Source organism: Catharus ustulatus, chromosome 10, assembly GCF_009819885.2.
Source record: "Catharus ustulatus isolate bCatUst1 chromosome 10, bCatUst1.pri.v2, whole genome shotgun sequence".
Lineage (NCBI taxonomy): Eukaryota > Metazoa > Chordata > Aves > Passeriformes > Turdidae > Catharus > Catharus ustulatus.
Genome location: NC_046230.1, coordinates 23,123,466 through 23,139,947, shown reverse-complemented (window position 1 = coordinate 23,139,947; position 16,482 = coordinate 23,123,466). Strand labels below are relative to the sequence as shown.

Below are 16,482 nucleotides of genomic sequence, written 5' to 3'. Positions count from 1 at the left end.
TGAGTGTTGCAGATGGCAAAATTCCCAATGGAAATCTGAATCCTGGAAAGGCAGAGGGGAAGGCACCCTCCTCTCTTTCCCCACATCACAGCTGGTGAGTGAGAATTTTCTGTCACAGGACCCAGGGATGTCCAGATGGCTCCAAAAGCTTCTGGGATCAGGGACAGAGGCTTCTATTCCCACTATTTACATGATGTTGATGTGGAGCCAACAAACAACCCCTGCCTGCAGTGCAGACAAAGCTGCAAACAGCTCCAGAAGCAGCCCCTGAGTTAGGGACAGGTGGCAAAAAAGGCTCTGATGGACACAGCCCCATCCTTTTTGTTCTTGAGGAGGAAGAGGCCTGAAACCTGCCCAGAATCTCAAACAGGAAACTGGACACCAAGAGGAAAAACTGAATTCATCACCCCAGTGTACAGGTGCAACATGCTCCAGAGGAACTGGTACATACAAGGAAAAAGGAGGTGTAAAATGTAAATAAAGTCACTTCAGAAAGAGGCACAATTACATCTCTGCTAGCAGTGGCAAATATTTTTAGATTGTCTTTCAGTTACAAAAAAAGAAGAGGCAAAACTTTTTTTTCCAGTCTTAGAATTAAAAATTAAAGACTGACTCAACAACCTCTGACACTCAACAGGCTTTTAAGTGGATTTTTTGCTATTTCTGTAACCCAGACAGAAACACAGAGCAGATATGAACAGATTTCAGAGAGGCCTCAGAAAATCATCAATAAATGTAACTTGTCAGGAGACAGGATGTCATGAAGGACCTGTGAGTGAGAACAGAGAAAATGCCTCTCTCACACCACAAAAACACAATGCCAAACACTCAATTTAATGTGGGCAGCCAGACACAGGTTACATTTACCCTTCAGCTTGGAGATCTCCTGCTCCTTCTCCTGCTGCAGCTGTAGGTATCTCTCCTTGTGATCACTGAATGTCCTGCTGAACTCCTCTCCCTGTTTTCTGTGATCCTCCTCAAGGTCAGCGTGCTGCTTCTTCAGCTCCTCGTGTTGACTCTGCAAACACCAAGTTGGGACACTGGAACAGCTCAGTATCTGCAGATCTGCCTAATATTGTCTTTGGCAATTTGTTTGATGAATAGGAAGCATTCATAACAGGAAGGTTATTATTCAAAGCATGCACATGGCAGCTCCTTCCAAGCACAAAATGATCTCTGTGATGAGCAGGCTCCTGTTCCAGGGCTGTGTCACCTCAGCCCAGAGCTGCTGAATGTGTCTCACAAAATCCCTACGTGCCAAACTCCATCAGGGCTGATAAGTCAGCATTCCCTACAAGTAATTGCATCTGATAAGATTAAATTACCCACTGGAAAGCCTGACTAGGAAAAACTGCATGAAACCATCTTTTAAAAGTCAGAGAAGGCCCTGCCCACACCCTGACATTGTGCAGAGATGGCAGCAGCCAGCCAGGCTGTGTGTCCCCAACTCCCCAGGTGCTCTGCTGTCCCACTCACCCACCTTCAGCATCTGGTGCTGCACGCTCAGAGCGCTGTATCTGCTGTTGGAGTCTTGCTGCAAAACAAAAGCACTGGTGTGAAAGCCCTGGCACTGCCCTGAGCTCTGCACATGCAGCTTTGGGACTCACAGCCACCCCAGGACACAAATCCATCCTGCCCTGGCTTTGGAGCACAGCAAGCTCCCACACTCTGCACCTACTGATTGTAACTCCTGTTCCTCAGCTCCCAAACTGCTCCCCAGTTTCAACATGAAATAGCCATAAAATCCTAATTTACTTGCTTTATAAAGAGTTCTCTACAGGTCTCTGGGTCCTCTGCCAGATAGAGTTTTCCTTCTGGCACTTGGTATATAAAACAAAGTTTCTTTATGTTTTTATGCTTTCCAGTTCAAAGCCCATGTGTTAGAAAGCTGTCACTGTTCTTTTCCCTGGGGGCTAAGCTACAAAAAGATTTCTAACACCTTCTTATTCCCCTTTCCCCTTAAATAAAACAACATTACATTTGAACTACCATAATATAAACAGGGGATTATTTTCTAAATTAATTTTCTGGAGAGGTATTAGCATCTCCCACTATAGCTCAAATAATTAGGAATTGGAGAGCACTTATGAATGCAGAGTAGAACTGGGATAAGTGAGAGCTCTTTCAATTAGCATTTTGCAAGATCTCTTCCTTTGAACAGTCATAATTGCAAAGTATTTCCTTTTCCTTGCAACTCAAATAGCATCAGCTATTAAAAACTTGGACTAGGAATGATGACTTACCCTTCCTTTATTTAGTGTTTCCTGTGCTTCTAGTTTATAAACAAGAAAATCTGCAACATAAAAGGGAAAGTACTGATGAAAAAAAACCACCAGGAAGATGAGAATCTGTGCTTGAATAACTTGACTGTTGAGTACATAAATTCTCTTTAAGAGCTGAACATTCATGCAGAAACAATTTTAACAATTTTCAAAGGATCTTAAACAAAAAAAAAAAAGGAAAACAACCTATGGAGAATTTGACAAAATGTGCACATTTTAAACCACACAAACTTTAAAAAGTTTCATAAAATATTTTCACTTAAAGATTTCATACTCCAGTGAGAGATGCAGGGTTCAGGCTCAAATCTACAGATGGGTGATTAAATCTGATACATGAACTCTCTCAGCAGGAGAGGAATTTTCAAAAGGAAAAGGGCATTTATAAACTGTGTACTTTTGGAAATAATCAAACATTTCCTCATTTATTTCTCAGCCCCTCTCTTTGCAGGGTTTGAGGTGTCTCCCCCTCGGGTAGCAGCAGGACCATTCTACACTAGATGGCACCAGATACCCACCAGGACCTGCACGGTGAGAATCATTCCTTACTCCTTGGCAGCTTTGCTAAAGGCTTATTTTTAATTCAGAGCTGAGTCCTCAGCTTAAGGAAGAACAGAGGCTCTACCCTGAAAATTGCAGTGAATTCAGAGGCTGAGGAAACTCCAGAGGATTGAATCCTGCTGAACTTCCACAGAGGGCACACAGAGGTGTAAGAAATGCAATTTGTGTTTGCCTCACACACACCTAGAATTTAGTTTTAATCAGAAAAAGGTGTTATTATAAGCATGTGCTCCAATACTGATTTCCAAGTTTAATTTCCAGCTGATGGAATGGAGGAAAAGATGCCAGGGCTTTGGTACAAGTTTTGAATTTTTGGCATGCCAGGACAGGATTTACAAGTGCCCATACCCCACATGCATAATGGTTTGTTACATACATGGATACAAACATATTCTCTGTGTATATTACTTCATACTGCAGTCATCTGTAAATTGTGTTTAAAAGATGATTGCTTTTAAAAGGATCTGATTAAAAAGATGAAATAAAAAAGAATTACTAGAAAGAGCAGCACAGCTCTGCCAAGTGGATCCTAATATATTGTTTATATGCTACCCAAGTCATTTAAAATTGAAGAAAAACCATTTGAAATTTACTTTCTACTATAATCAAGTTAAATGTCAAAGTGAAAAGTACATTTTTACCTTCTTTTGCTTTCTTATGTTCCAGCCTTTCCTTTTGCAATGATTTTTCTAACCTTGACCGGTGCTCATACACAACTGAAAAGAGAAATTTTGTACACAACTCATTTAAAAAGTAACATACACAGACCTCACCATCCACCCCAACACACCCAGGGAATGCTGGCACAGAATGCACCAGGAAAATACAAGTGGAATGAGGTCATGGGATAAAAGGCTGTGACAGTAACTTTTCCCTTTTTGCATCCTTTATGGATCCCAAATCCTGCCTTATTTGCATTGCTGGAAACAGAAAGTGATAACCAGGTGAGGGATTTGTTTGTGGGGGCAGAAAGCTGTGCTGGAGCTACCAAACCCTCTTTGCCTCTCAGGGACATTTTCCACATTTCCACCCTCCCCTGCCTTGTTTGCACACAGCCAGGGAAATGAGACAGGACAGCTCCAGTGCCAGAGGAATTCCTGGCAGCACACGAACTGTGCCAAGCAGGGAAGGGAGATGCCCAAGGGCAGAACAGCTCCAGGAGGTGCAGCAGGGCACAGAGAAGCTGGGAGCACCCTAAATTCTTCCAAAATCTGGGAATACAGTATTCCTCTGCAGTCTCCCAGCAAAAATGACTCCCAAAGTCAAGCTGCCCATGATTCCTTTGCAGACACCACCCCAAAATGGGGTTTACATTTATGACTTTGTTGTATCCAGATGTGTATTTCATTCAGCCTGGAGTCTGGGATGTGGCACATCAGTCCCTATTTACCCTTTCCTCACCTCTCATTATCTGAAAGCCAAGTTTGCAGAAAAGATATCAATTAAAACTTATGGAAATGCACAAGAATAGGTGTTTAAGCTCAGTTTAACACAAGTATCTTTCAGTGCCCAAACTACAGTTTGCATTCTTCTAATGAATTATTCATTTGTATTAAAACAATGAGTGATTTTTCCATCAAAACCAGGAAAGTCATTTTCTGAGAATAAACCATTGGTAAATGCAAGCCTTCAACAAGAAGCATCAAATAACAATTTGTATCTTAGCAGCCACAGAAAACTCCTCTTGCACCACAAAACATGTTCTTAATTCCACCAAGGTGCATTCTGCAGCCTTATCTACAAGTGTGTACGTTTTAGCTCTGAAGCTGGATTGCTAATCAATCCCTGGCACCTATCTCCACTTTGCTATTTATCTTCTAAAGTCAAGGGCATCAGTCAAGATGAGCCAATGTATCAACACCCTCTGGAAGAAAACAAGCAGACAATGAATATTGAAAAAATCACCAGCAGGCTTGGAGAAGGAAAAAACAAAAGGCAGCACTACACAGCACTACAGTAATGGTTTTATTTAGGCCCTGGAGGTGGTGAATGCTGAATTATTGTGCAAAAGGAACAGTGGTTGCAGCACAGCAGCTCAGGAGAGCAATGAAAATCCATAATGGGCTTCCCCTCCCATGCAATCAGGGTGGAAAAGGGTTCTTGGCAAACACACGAAACCACAAATGGATTTGGAGGGAACATTTTCCATTCCACTTCTCCATCTGCAAGTGCAGCTTCCACAGCTCCTCCCAGTGCTTTAACCAGTGTGGGGAGAACCCTGCACAGCAAACCCACCACAGGGACAGGGGAAAGGGGCAGGGCAGGCAGGGTCTGGGGCTTAGGGACCTCTCAGAGAATCCCTGCTGAGCTCTGGGTTCATCCTGAACACAGCAGGGCATCCTCTCCTCCACCTGCTGAGTGCTAATGCTTGAACTATGGGACAAAGCTGGAGAAGTGCTAAAACAGCTCCTCACTTTCCTCCTCCCTCACCTCTGCCCCTTCAGCCCAGTTTCTGGTTGGCCTTCCACATTTCTCTCTGACAGATGTCCATAAAGTGCAATTAAGTGATTAAAAACAATTATTAAAGCAGAGTTCCCGTTTTCTCACTTGCTCCTTTGGGGAGCAGGTTGCAGGTCAGATTTTGTAAGCACATATAGGAGTTAATCTCCCATAAAGCTGAATAATTTCCACTAGTTAGGAACTTTAGGAAGAGCTCAAATAAAGGGCTTGTTACTACAATTGGAATTTCTCCTTCTTCACTGCCAGCCTGGAAAGAAATAAATACACTGAAAAACAGGTTTTTAGGAAAGTCCACCCCAGCAGGGGGTGGAACCTATCTAAGGAATCTGACAAAATCCCACTGCTGGGATGCAAAAATCATTTCTCCTAGGGTAAGCTTTTAATTTTGCACTGAGCTTTGCACAAATAATTGAACTTTATTTCTACATTGTCTTTAACAGAATGCTAAAAAAGAGAGGGAAATGTTGTCATTTAATGGTTAATAGGCACTATTCCAAAGGTGGAATTACTGAAGGTGTCAGCTCAATTCTTGAAATTACCTAGAGAATTACCTTTGTTCATTTGTGCTGTCTATACAAATAAACAAAGAGCCACAAACTCACAGAGCCCAGAAACTCAACTGGTAACCTCAGAGATCAATGAAAGACCTTTCACCTTCAACAAGGAAACACAGAAATTCCTGAACTCATCCCAATAAAATCAAGTCCTGAAGATTTTCCCCACAAAGAAAAGGAAGTGAGGGAGAAGAGAGGTGTGGAATGCCCTGTGTGCTCCCAGATTGCACAATTTCGACCAGTGCTGAACGTTAATTACAACACAGGAATCAGGGAGGTGATGAAATGAAGATTATTTAACACATTATTTAACAGCTCCTTCTCTTATCTTTGCTCTGCCTCTCTGAGCAATAAAGCTATTACTAAGCAAAGTAAGCCATTAGTGTACATTTAAAAGAAAGCATTTCCTAGTTTACATTATCAGCAATTTTGTGCCCATGTTATTTTAACCATTTGGTCTGTCAGAAGGATGATCCAGTGCCCCAGCTCCCTGGGAAATTAAGATTACATTGGAATTTAAATACACATGATACAAGAAATTTTACTAATTTCAACATGACTGCTTGTTATACAATTCTGAAATCTTCCTCTGAGCTTACAGTAATACCTTTCACTTAAAACCAGCAGATTTCAGTAGTCTTGGCAACACTCAGTGTTTTCCCTCACACTGTGGCAGAGTTGAACTGAACCAGCAGCATGGGGTAAACCACACTGGCACCTCTCTAGTGACACTGTGAAGGTCTGCAAAACATAAACTTGTTATAAAAATAGTTAATTCCCCATTCTTGTCCCTGCAAATAGAACCATTTAAAATGTGAACCCATGGCAAAAGCTTTCCTGCTGAGAGTAAAGCATTTCCATGAGGCAAAGAGGAATCCCTTCAATATGGGGTGCAGGATAAATTCTCTAATCCAATGACAATAATTAAAATTTTGACCTCAGATGACATTTCATGACTCCTCTGACACATTTCATGTTGGGAGGAGATATTATTAATATAACAAGACCTCCTCCCCAAGCTTCCAGTGAATCTGCTTTCAAACAAGATCCACTGATTTCACTACTGATAATCTCATCAGAACCAGATTATCAAAGTGCAGCAGCAGGATTCCCAACCAGGGTACAAACCATGCTAGGCTCAGCATCACAGCCTGAGCTCCATCTATTTCAGACACTCAGCTGAGGGTGCAGCAAAAAATGGATATTCAACACTGCAAATATCTTGGAAAAACTGGAAGCATTCCCACAATAAAGACTAGGAAATCTCTGTTTGAAGTACAGAGCAAGAAAACAACATTACAAAAACCATCCTTTTATCATAGAATGGTTTGGCTTGGAAGGGACCTTAAAGCTCAGCTTGTTCCACTCCCCTGCCATCCCCACCTTCACTTGCACTGGACCAGGCTGCTCCAAGCCACAGTATTTAGAATATATTGAACAAAATATCAAAGCCATTTAGTAATTTATGTCCTTGAAGTTTTCTGGTTTGAATTTCCACAAAAGGGACAAAAATAGAAGCCAAGGTAGCGTGAAAGTGATTGTGTGTGAGGCTTCACTGTGGAACACCCAGGCAGGGATGGACTGCTCTCATCCTGCTCTCTGCACAGCACAGCTGGCACTGTGTGGACAATGAGAATTACTTTTACTTCCAAACAAACTCCTACACTTTGCAATTCACTCACATGATCAAGGAATGGTTCTGTCTAATTACAACCAGTCACGTCAAGTTCCTCCTGGAAAACCACACCATGCATTGGGAGTTGTGCTGAAAAATGACCCCTGCTTTGACTGAATTCCTTAATCATTTATTTTACTCAGAGTAGTAATGATTTGAAAAGTTTGTATTTAACATCTGGACCTTTACATTCAAGGGATTTTTTTTTTTAAGAGAAAGCATAACATGCTTTTAGAGATCCTGCACCAAAAATGAGCTATCAATTAAAATAAACCTGTTCCTCTGATTTACTCAGTATTCCAGGAAGAAGTTCCAACTAAAAAGTTCCAGTAAGAGGTTCTAGTTTTGCCTTCACTGCAGTTCTGAAAAATGGGAAATGCTGGAGAATATGGCACATTAATGCACTTTACCCCAGAAACACACACTTGTATTTCTAAGAGATCATTGTGGCTTCTGTTCAATTGTAAGGATGACAGGAAAATTAATTTTTAAACTGCAGCAAACATCTACATTTAATAGAATCCTTTTATTGCACCCAGCCTCACATTCTGCCGTTCTTAGAAGTCAATAACACCTCTAGGAAACAACAGATTTAAGATAAGTTGGGACAGAAGGAAGGATTTATCATGTTCCAAGAGTAAACTGTAATAGCTGCTGCTAAAAATAAGTTGCAGAAGGGGTATTAGATGTGATTAAATATTTAATCCGTCACAGATAGGCTTCAGACCTGACTTTTATCAGGAAGGAGATCATGTTCTCCAGAAATTATTTCCAGTGTACTCCACAAAAGGTTTCTTCCAACCCTTGGTACCATGGGTGGGATCAGCATCCCACCTTGCATTCTGTTTTCTATACACCAGCAGATGATAAAAGATATTTTGCTTTTTTTTGAGTGATGATAAATGCAGATAGTGCAAACAAAATCTGTGTAGTGATTTTAGGCTAAAGTTAGCAGAAAAACACATAAACATTGATAAAAGCTGCAGAGACAACAGTTTTCTTCTCACATCACCTCTGAATCTCTGGGTCTGCCCAACCCTCAGCTCCATAAAAGAAGGGGCTCTTCTTTCTCTCAAAGTTTTACAAATTTTTCAATTTTATGAAGGTCTGGTGATTGTACCTACACAGTGTCAGGATGTACATAAATATCTGTATTCAGAAATTAGTAAAAAATACAGCCTGAAGAAAAAAGCCCAACCTACAGATGCACAAACTGCAATCCAGAAATCAAGAGGCTGAGTCAGTGATTCATTTTTTGACTGAGAACGGCTTTGTTGAGTGTGGTGGTGTGGACAGCAGCAGGCTCCTCACTCTGCCCTCCAGGAGCTCAGGCAGGCCATACTTCTCTCATCATCTCTGTCATTAAGTCCTGGAAATGACTGCCAAACTCTGGGGCTGAGTCACCTCAGGAAAATAAGATAGCAGCTAATTTCAGATACCTTAGGGGAGAACGAAGTGGAGCAATTGCAGTTTCTTTTATTGATGAATTACAATTACATAGCAGAAAATTTCAAGAGGTTTGGGTTGTACTACATGACCACAAAAAGATCAGAAGTGCATTCAGCTCACAAGACCCTTCCTTAAACAAGGACAGCATCTAAACAGCTTGAATTCCTCAAGTGCTCACCTCAGGCTCCAACATGACTAGAAATTCATGCCCCTGAATCCTGCAAATCCCAAGAAAAATCACCCAGCAAAGGATTCAGCTTTAATTACTTGTTCTCTAGAGCTCATTTTCCCCCCCAGTAATCTGATTTATTTAGCTTTCATTACCATCAAACCTCAAAGCAGCACCTGACTTTCAGCAGGGCAGATTAAATGACTTTTTCCCTGCAAGGATCCCATTCCAAAAGGAGCAAAGTGAACTCTGTTAGCCACAAATTGCTGGCAATATCCTCAGCAGCACTTCAGAGATGCTATAATGGGCACTCACATCTCTGACAGGGTGGAAGCCTTACTCATAAGTTGCCCCACCCAAACTCACAGGCTGACAAGCAAACAGCCAGCCCAGTGAGACAATGTGCCTGGAACGTGGTTTTTAAAGCTCAGGAATTCAGTGAGGCAGGAGATGACTGTCCAAGAAGCCAGAATGCAAACTCAGCACCATGAACCCACCCTGCCTCCCTCCTGCTGTCCCAGCTGCATCACTGACAAGCTTCAGGAGGCTCAAATCATCATCAGTAACAAACACTTGAATTTATTTTGCATCATGTTGGCTACCAGATCTTGTGTCAAACTGGGGAGGGGGAACAAACCACCCCATGACCTCGTTCTGCCCTGTGATCCTCACTCCAGCTGGGGTGTAAAGGGAATGCTGCAGCAGAAATTCATCCTGGAACTGTTATGCCCACAAGGAAAGGGCATTTGGGCATGGATTACAGCAATGAAAAAATAGAAATATGGGCACTCCTCAATTTATCTTTCAAGTCATGGAAATTCTGCTCTGGGCCTGGAAACAAACTTTCCTGAGTTAACTGATCTGAACAGAGCTCCAGCAGCTTTTCTGTACTTGGGTAATGAGTGAAAGCTGGATAATTCCAGGCAACTCAAAATCTTGAGGTTGAGCCGCAAAACAGACACGTCTGTCTAGTTTATACATGCTTACATGTACATGCAAATGCATATTTATAATTTCCATTCTAAAATTCTGCACTATTTCAAGTGTTTCATGTGTTTTAAGTTTTTAAAACATTAAATATCCATAAAAATGTGAATGGAGGTAGAGCAGCCAGGTGCTCAGAGGAGGTTACAAACCAAAGCTTTCCATTTCAGGAAGCCAGGTAGCAGAATTTGGGATGTTGCACTTGCCATTTCAGGGGAAGCACACACAGAACCAACAGTGCTACCATGGATCTCTCAGGCAGCAACAAAACACTATCAAAGTGCTGCAGTGTTATGTGCAACCTGAAATGGTTGAATGACAGGAATTCAGGATTCTGTTATTAGGAAGAGCAACCAAACCCACAGGAGCTGCAGCAGATGTCTGAGATAAGTGAAAAACCAGCCATTGAAAGTAGTGCTGCTTCTTGCCAGCTCTGCCAACTCAAGTTCAGGTAAGAGAGGGTTGTAATAGCAAAGTACACCCAGAAGTGTGTGATGTCAGGGCAGCTTTGCACACAGATATGATTAATATTAACCACTGAAGTGACACAGAACTGTGTTCTAGATCAGGGCATTGTGCAATTCCACACACACAAAGCCACCACAGATCTGACCAGCTCCCAGCAGGTCACCCCCTCAGCCAGCCTCTATTTAAGACAATTGGCACAGCAGGCACAGAGGAATCACCATTTGCTTTACAGCTGGTGCTTCCTAGCACTGGATCAGAAAGCTTTGAGGAAATCCCCCTTGTCCACAGTAGGGAAAACTCTCAAGTCCAGAGACCCTGCTGTGCTGGCTGCCAAGATCACAGGACACTCAGACTGCACAGAGGTTGCACAAAGACACGTTAAGACTCTCACAGGAAGAGCAGAAAAAATTTAGCTAGTAAGAGGCACTAACTGCAGGCTGTTATCAGGATTAGGGATTAAACCAGATTAAACAGATTAAAATAGTACACGAGGGGTTACTTAACACCCAGAGGATGAGAAGAGAGAAGCTGCAAGGGCTAAGATGTCTGCAGATACTTTCAATCCTGCAGCAGTCCCAGGTACAATCAGGCTCACCTGCAGCTCTCAGTGTGGTTCTGTTCTAGCAACTGAAGCCTGTTCCTCTATGGGCAATAACTCAAGACTTAGTCTGACAGTTTCAAAGGAGGCAAAGAGCATCAAGTTTTGCTTTTATCACTTTAAGAAATACTAAGTAAGATTATCTCCATGTTTCAAATGTATATAGAGCTCAAAGAATGAGACTTGAAAATAATCAGCTTACTGGGAAGATCAGCTTCTCTATGAAAGACCTCAGAGATAACAATGACTTTAGGTTTTCTCAGCAGTCAAAAAATTTTATGTCATCTCTAAATTTTGCCCCTGGTATTCCCTTTGTGGATTACAAAAGCAGCACTACTTTTTCCATGCCCAGCAGAACTTTGTTAGACAAAAATGCCAAAGTTTGGTATTCTGCTACAAAATTCTCTGCAATCTGATCCTCTAAAGGCGGTGAGTTTAAGATCCCAGCCTTTCTAACCCTGTCACTGTCCTTCCCAGGTCTGCCATCCTGCCCTTTGTACCCTGGGCTTATTCCAAGGGGCACAAACACTTCTCAGCAGACTGGCTGAAGCTGTGAACACCAGGGAGAGCAGAACCCCCCAAAGCCATGTGCAGCTCTCCTCAGATCAGGTGGATGTGCTAAATGACTCTGAGACTCTTCCTGCACCATTCCCCAGTGATCTGTGTGTTCTGCCCTGGTATTTCCCCACGTATTCCCAGGAGACTGAGCCTCCTTCATGTGCTGCTGTGCTTGAGCAAAACAAGGCAATGAAAAAGATAAAAATCTGAGACAGCTGGCTTTTCATGGAAAAACAGAAAGAACAGCTCATTCGGGCATGAAGAACTGGCAAGTACCAAAAAGAAGGTTGTTATTACCTACATGGATGAAAAATCCCACAGAAACATGAAAAATAATAGAGGGGACAGCAGAAAGTGAAGGGAGCTGCACTCTGAGCTACAGCTGAGGATCCTGATTCAGATTTTGGGCATTCAGGTCCTAAACTGACACTGTGCCCATAAACCTCAGGCATTTCACAAATGGACCCAAGTTGCACTCCCAAGCCCCTCTGTGTGCAATCAGGAAAACAACTGCCTTTGTAGGCTCCAGCAGCCACAGCAAAACCCTGTAAGAAGTCAGACAACAGGTGACACTTCACTGTCCTCCAAGAGATTGACTCCAGACTTCCAGGGGCACAGCCAGCCTGTCACAACACACCCTCAGCAGTCTCAAAACACCACTTTTAGAAGTTGTCTTTTATTCTTGTAGTTTACATTTAAACCTATAAAAGCTTTCTGATGAAATGGTTGTTCAGGGAATAGAAGTCCAAGGTTTCCTTTTCTGCTCTGCTTTAAAGTCTTATTCCATCACTCAGGAGAGCTGTGAACACCAAGAAATCAATCCCTATTGCTGAAGCACCCTCCTTTTCTTTAACTTTGCCCTTTAACTGGTTTCTTTTTAAAAGATTTCAGAGTGCTTCCATCATAGTTCAGGCCCCCAAGTTATCTCTAGTCCAAGATCTACAGAGAAACTGGTTATGCTGCATGGAAAAGATAAGTTGCATTACTTTACCAATGCAATACTTAATTTTATTGTTCTCATATAGCAATAAACTCAAAGAATAATCTTTGGGCAGCCAAGAGATGTAGCTCAGACATTCACAAAGGGTTTTATTTTGTTTTGGTTTTTTTTTAGCAACAGGAACATTGTTGATTTAAAATCCAGGTCATTTAAAATGAAAAGTTCAAAGTGCAGTCAGATACTGCACTTGCAAACTGGATTTGCTGTCAGCATTTTATGGTGTTTCCAAGCCTTTGCTTAAAGAAAATTCCTTGCTGTTTTTCCATAACAAAGAGTTCAATAGGACAGGCTCAGGAATGGGTTTGGTGGTGGGTATAACAACTTGTGTCCCTCCAGGTGAGCTGGGTGTAGGCACAGGCTCTGAATTCCCTGTGTTCTCCTTACTAACAAACTCCTACTGCAAAAATCTGGGTGATTGTGCAGGGGAGGTCATTGCAGAAGGACAGGGAAGAAAAGTTAATTTCCCAGATCCTCTGGAAATCCTCAGGACTATAATTTTCCTTTACTTTAGTGGGACATCAGGCAGCTAGGGGCAGCTGCTGCATTTGGTATTTCTCTAAGGTGTAACGGCTATTTCCAGAACATAGGAAAATTTAAAGAACCGTTTTTTATTGCTACATTTTACTTTGCCTTCTATTCTGTGACTTAGTTGCCAGTGATTTTTTTTTAAAGAAGGTTTACTGCTACTGTATTTGGCACAGATAAATTCTCCTGCTTAATGGGCATGATACACTGGCATGGATCCCAGAACCATGTGAGTTTATTGCATGGATCATCAAATCTATTAATGTTATCAGATCCTAGTCTGTATTTCACATTTCCTATTGATACACTCAAATAAGCAAGAGAATGACAGAAAATGCAGCTCCCACAATTGCCTGCTGCTTCCATGAACATGTAGGGGATGGCTACTCAAAATCATGTTTCAAGTTCAAACTAACAGTCCAGACTTTATATACCTGACGCAGAGAATCTCTCCTCTGTCAGGATAAAGTTTGTTGCATGCTCCTCTGGCAAAGCCAGAGCAACAGAAAAAGCCAACTTGTCAAATTTGAGCCTGAGAACAAGATGTTCCTGTGTCCTCTGTTGGCAGATGCACAACCTAGCAAGACTAGCCCTTTAGCCATCTGCCACACACCCCCTTCCCAGCCAAACATTTACACCTTTTCTGTCACTAAAATAAATGTTTCTGGCAAAGAGCTCCCTGGAATTACCTGGAAATGGAGTGAAATTGAAATACTAAGTAAGGATGGTGTCAGCTGGTGACTAAACACGTTGAGGGAACAAATCACTGTAAGAATCTAACAGCATAAACCCAAGTCTGTGCTCTCTGCACACAAACTGTGCTGCCAGGCATGCTTTGATGGATGCTTCCACAGGGAAAAGGATGGCTCAGGATCTCCCTGAAGTTTAGTGCTGCTACAGCAGATCCCTCTGATTCTTCTTTCATGCTATTTTGAGAAAGAAAACTTGACTTGACTCTGGGCTTTGTCTGTGCTGACCTGATAACCTCGCATTTGACAATTAGAGAGGTGCTGAGGTCTTTCACTTCCCACACCACTGCTGTTTCAGGTACATCCCTGCTGCTTTGCTTCTGATTTTCTTGGCATGCAGATGTCAGACATGGACAACTTTTCATCTTCAAACAGGACACCCACATCTGCTGCATCCTTAAACCAAGATACACAACGATCTGTATTTATGTGGCACCTTTAAGTCAAGAAATTCAAAGTTATTCCAAAAGTAATAGAACAGCCTTAGTCAAGTAACTTACTTGAACTTTACTTTTAAATCACCCTTTAAAACCACTTTATTAGAATACTTTCCTCCGTCCTGGAGCTGTTTAAGGTTTATGCTGCCCAGCAGCTGCAGACGGATGCTCAACATAAAACCCTGCAAGACAACAGAGAAGCCCAAAAAATCCCAGCCTGGACACGGTCTGCAGTGCACGCCTGCCTTTCCCATCTATGCCAGGAACTGCCCAGTGATGTGCAATCCTCTGGGAATAACTCACTACAGGATGTGAGGGCACGAGAGCTCTCTAGGAATCCAGGGCCAAACCTCACCCTGACCTCGGCGGGAGACCTTTGGGGAGACCCCAAAACCCCACAGGCTGCAGGAGAAGAAGGGGGAGAAGGAGCAAAACTTTGAGAGAGGCTGGACAGCCGCAGGAGGAGGAGGAGGGTGTTCCGCAAGCCTTGGGGAAGGGCAGCAGAGGCTCCTGCCCAGCGAGTACCTTGTAACTGAGCCGAGAGCGACTCCTGATGCTGCTGGTACTTGAGCGCCGTGGCCTCAGCCTTCCTCAGCTGGCCCTGCAGCTCGTAGTAGAGCATCGCCCCGTACAGGAACCCGAACACCACGGTCAGCAGCAGCAGCGTCTGGAAAATCCGCTTCTGTTTCCGGGAGCACATCCCGTTGCCCATGTCCCCGGCGGGGTCCCGAGGGCCCCCGCCCGTCACGGCTCAGCAGCGGGCTGGAGGCGGCGGCATCGGAGGCCCGGGAGGAGCAGGAGCAGGAGGAGGAGGAGGAGGAGAAGGAGGAAGGGAAGGAGGAGCGGCGGAGGCGGGGCCGGCTCAGCGTTTCAGCCCCTGGGCACGGCCGCGGCGCCCGGGGCGGTCCCAGCGGTGCGGGCAGCAGCGGGGCTCATGCCGGGGATGCTCCGTGTCCCTGTGGCCGTGTGCTGCCGCTGCGGCCGGGGGAGGCTGCGGGGGGAACAAAGGCAGATCCCGGCCCCGCACTGACGTGTCCCCGCTCGGCCGCGGCTCCCCCACCGCGGGATCCCCGAAGGAAGTCCCGCTCCGGGCGCGGCCTCATTGGGTCGGGCCGCGGGGCTCTGCCCTCCCTCCGGAGCGCATTGGGTGCCGGCCGCGTCCGTCCGCAGCGGGCCGCGCTTCCCGCCCGCCCCTCAGCCTGCGGCTCGGGTCCCGCATCCACTGAGCCCCGCGTTCACTCAGCCCCCGCGTCCCCTGAGCCCCCATCCCCTGAGCCCCGCATCCTTTCAGCCCCGCGTCCCCTGAGTCCCCATCCCCTGAGCCCCGCATCCTTTCAGCCCCATCCTCTGAGCCCCGCGTCCTCTGAGCCCCGCGTCCTTTCAGCCCCGCATCCTTTCAGTCCCATCCCCTGAGCCCCCATCCCCTGAGCCCCACGTCCCCTGAGCCCCGCATCCTTTCAGCCCCCGCATCCCCTCAGCCCCATCCCCTCAGCCCCGCATCCTTTCAGCCCCCCATCCCCTGAGCCCCCATCCCCTCAGCCCCGCGTCCCCTGAGCCCCGCGTCCCCTAAGCCCCGAATCCCCTGAGCTCCGCGTCCCCTCAGCCCCCGTCCCCTCAGCCCCCATCTCCTCAGCCCTTCATTCCCCGGTGCGGGGCCGCCTCGGGAGCGGGGCTCGTGTGGTGATGAACGGGAGCTGTGACAGCGGGGGTGACACCAGGGGTGGCTCACACCGCGTACCCCAGTGGCACCACCGGCGCCCTCTGGGCTCGGGGGCACCGGGAAGGCAAAGCCGCAAAGAGCCGCTCGTAGCCAAGCACTGAGGTGCTCATGGAATCGCAGGATGGTTTGGGATGGAAGGGACCGTAAAGGTCACCCAGTGCCACCCCTGGGGTGCCTCCCACTGTCCCAGGCTGCTCCAAGCCCAGTGTCCGACCTGGGGCACTGCCAGGGATCCAGGGGCAGCCACAGCTGCCCTGGGAATTCCCCACCCTCACATGGAAGAATTCTTTCCCAAT

At 45.0% G+C, this 16,482-nt stretch overlaps 1 protein-coding gene across 1 annotated transcript in view; it reads right to left on the bottom strand.

Annotated features, from left to right (window-relative positions):
• The window catches only part of GOLIM4 (golgi integral membrane protein 4), a 28,668-nt gene extending 13,137 nt beyond the window's left edge, over positions 1-15,531 (bottom strand). Inside the window, exons 1-5 of the mRNA XM_033069039.2 lie at positions 14,992-15,531; positions 3,482-3,556; positions 2,244-2,293; positions 1,481-1,534; positions 868-1,018 (exon numbers count right to left, since the gene is read on the bottom strand). Of these exons, the coding sequence (XP_032924930.1) occupies positions 868-1,018; positions 1,481-1,534; positions 2,244-2,293; positions 3,482-3,556; positions 14,992-15,178 (517 nt within the window). The 5' untranslated portion in view covers positions 15,179-15,531. The remainder of the gene's footprint in view (positions 1-867; positions 1,019-1,480; positions 1,535-2,243; positions 2,294-3,481; positions 3,557-14,991) is intronic.
• Between the last annotated feature and the right edge of the window lie 951 nt (positions 15,532-16,482).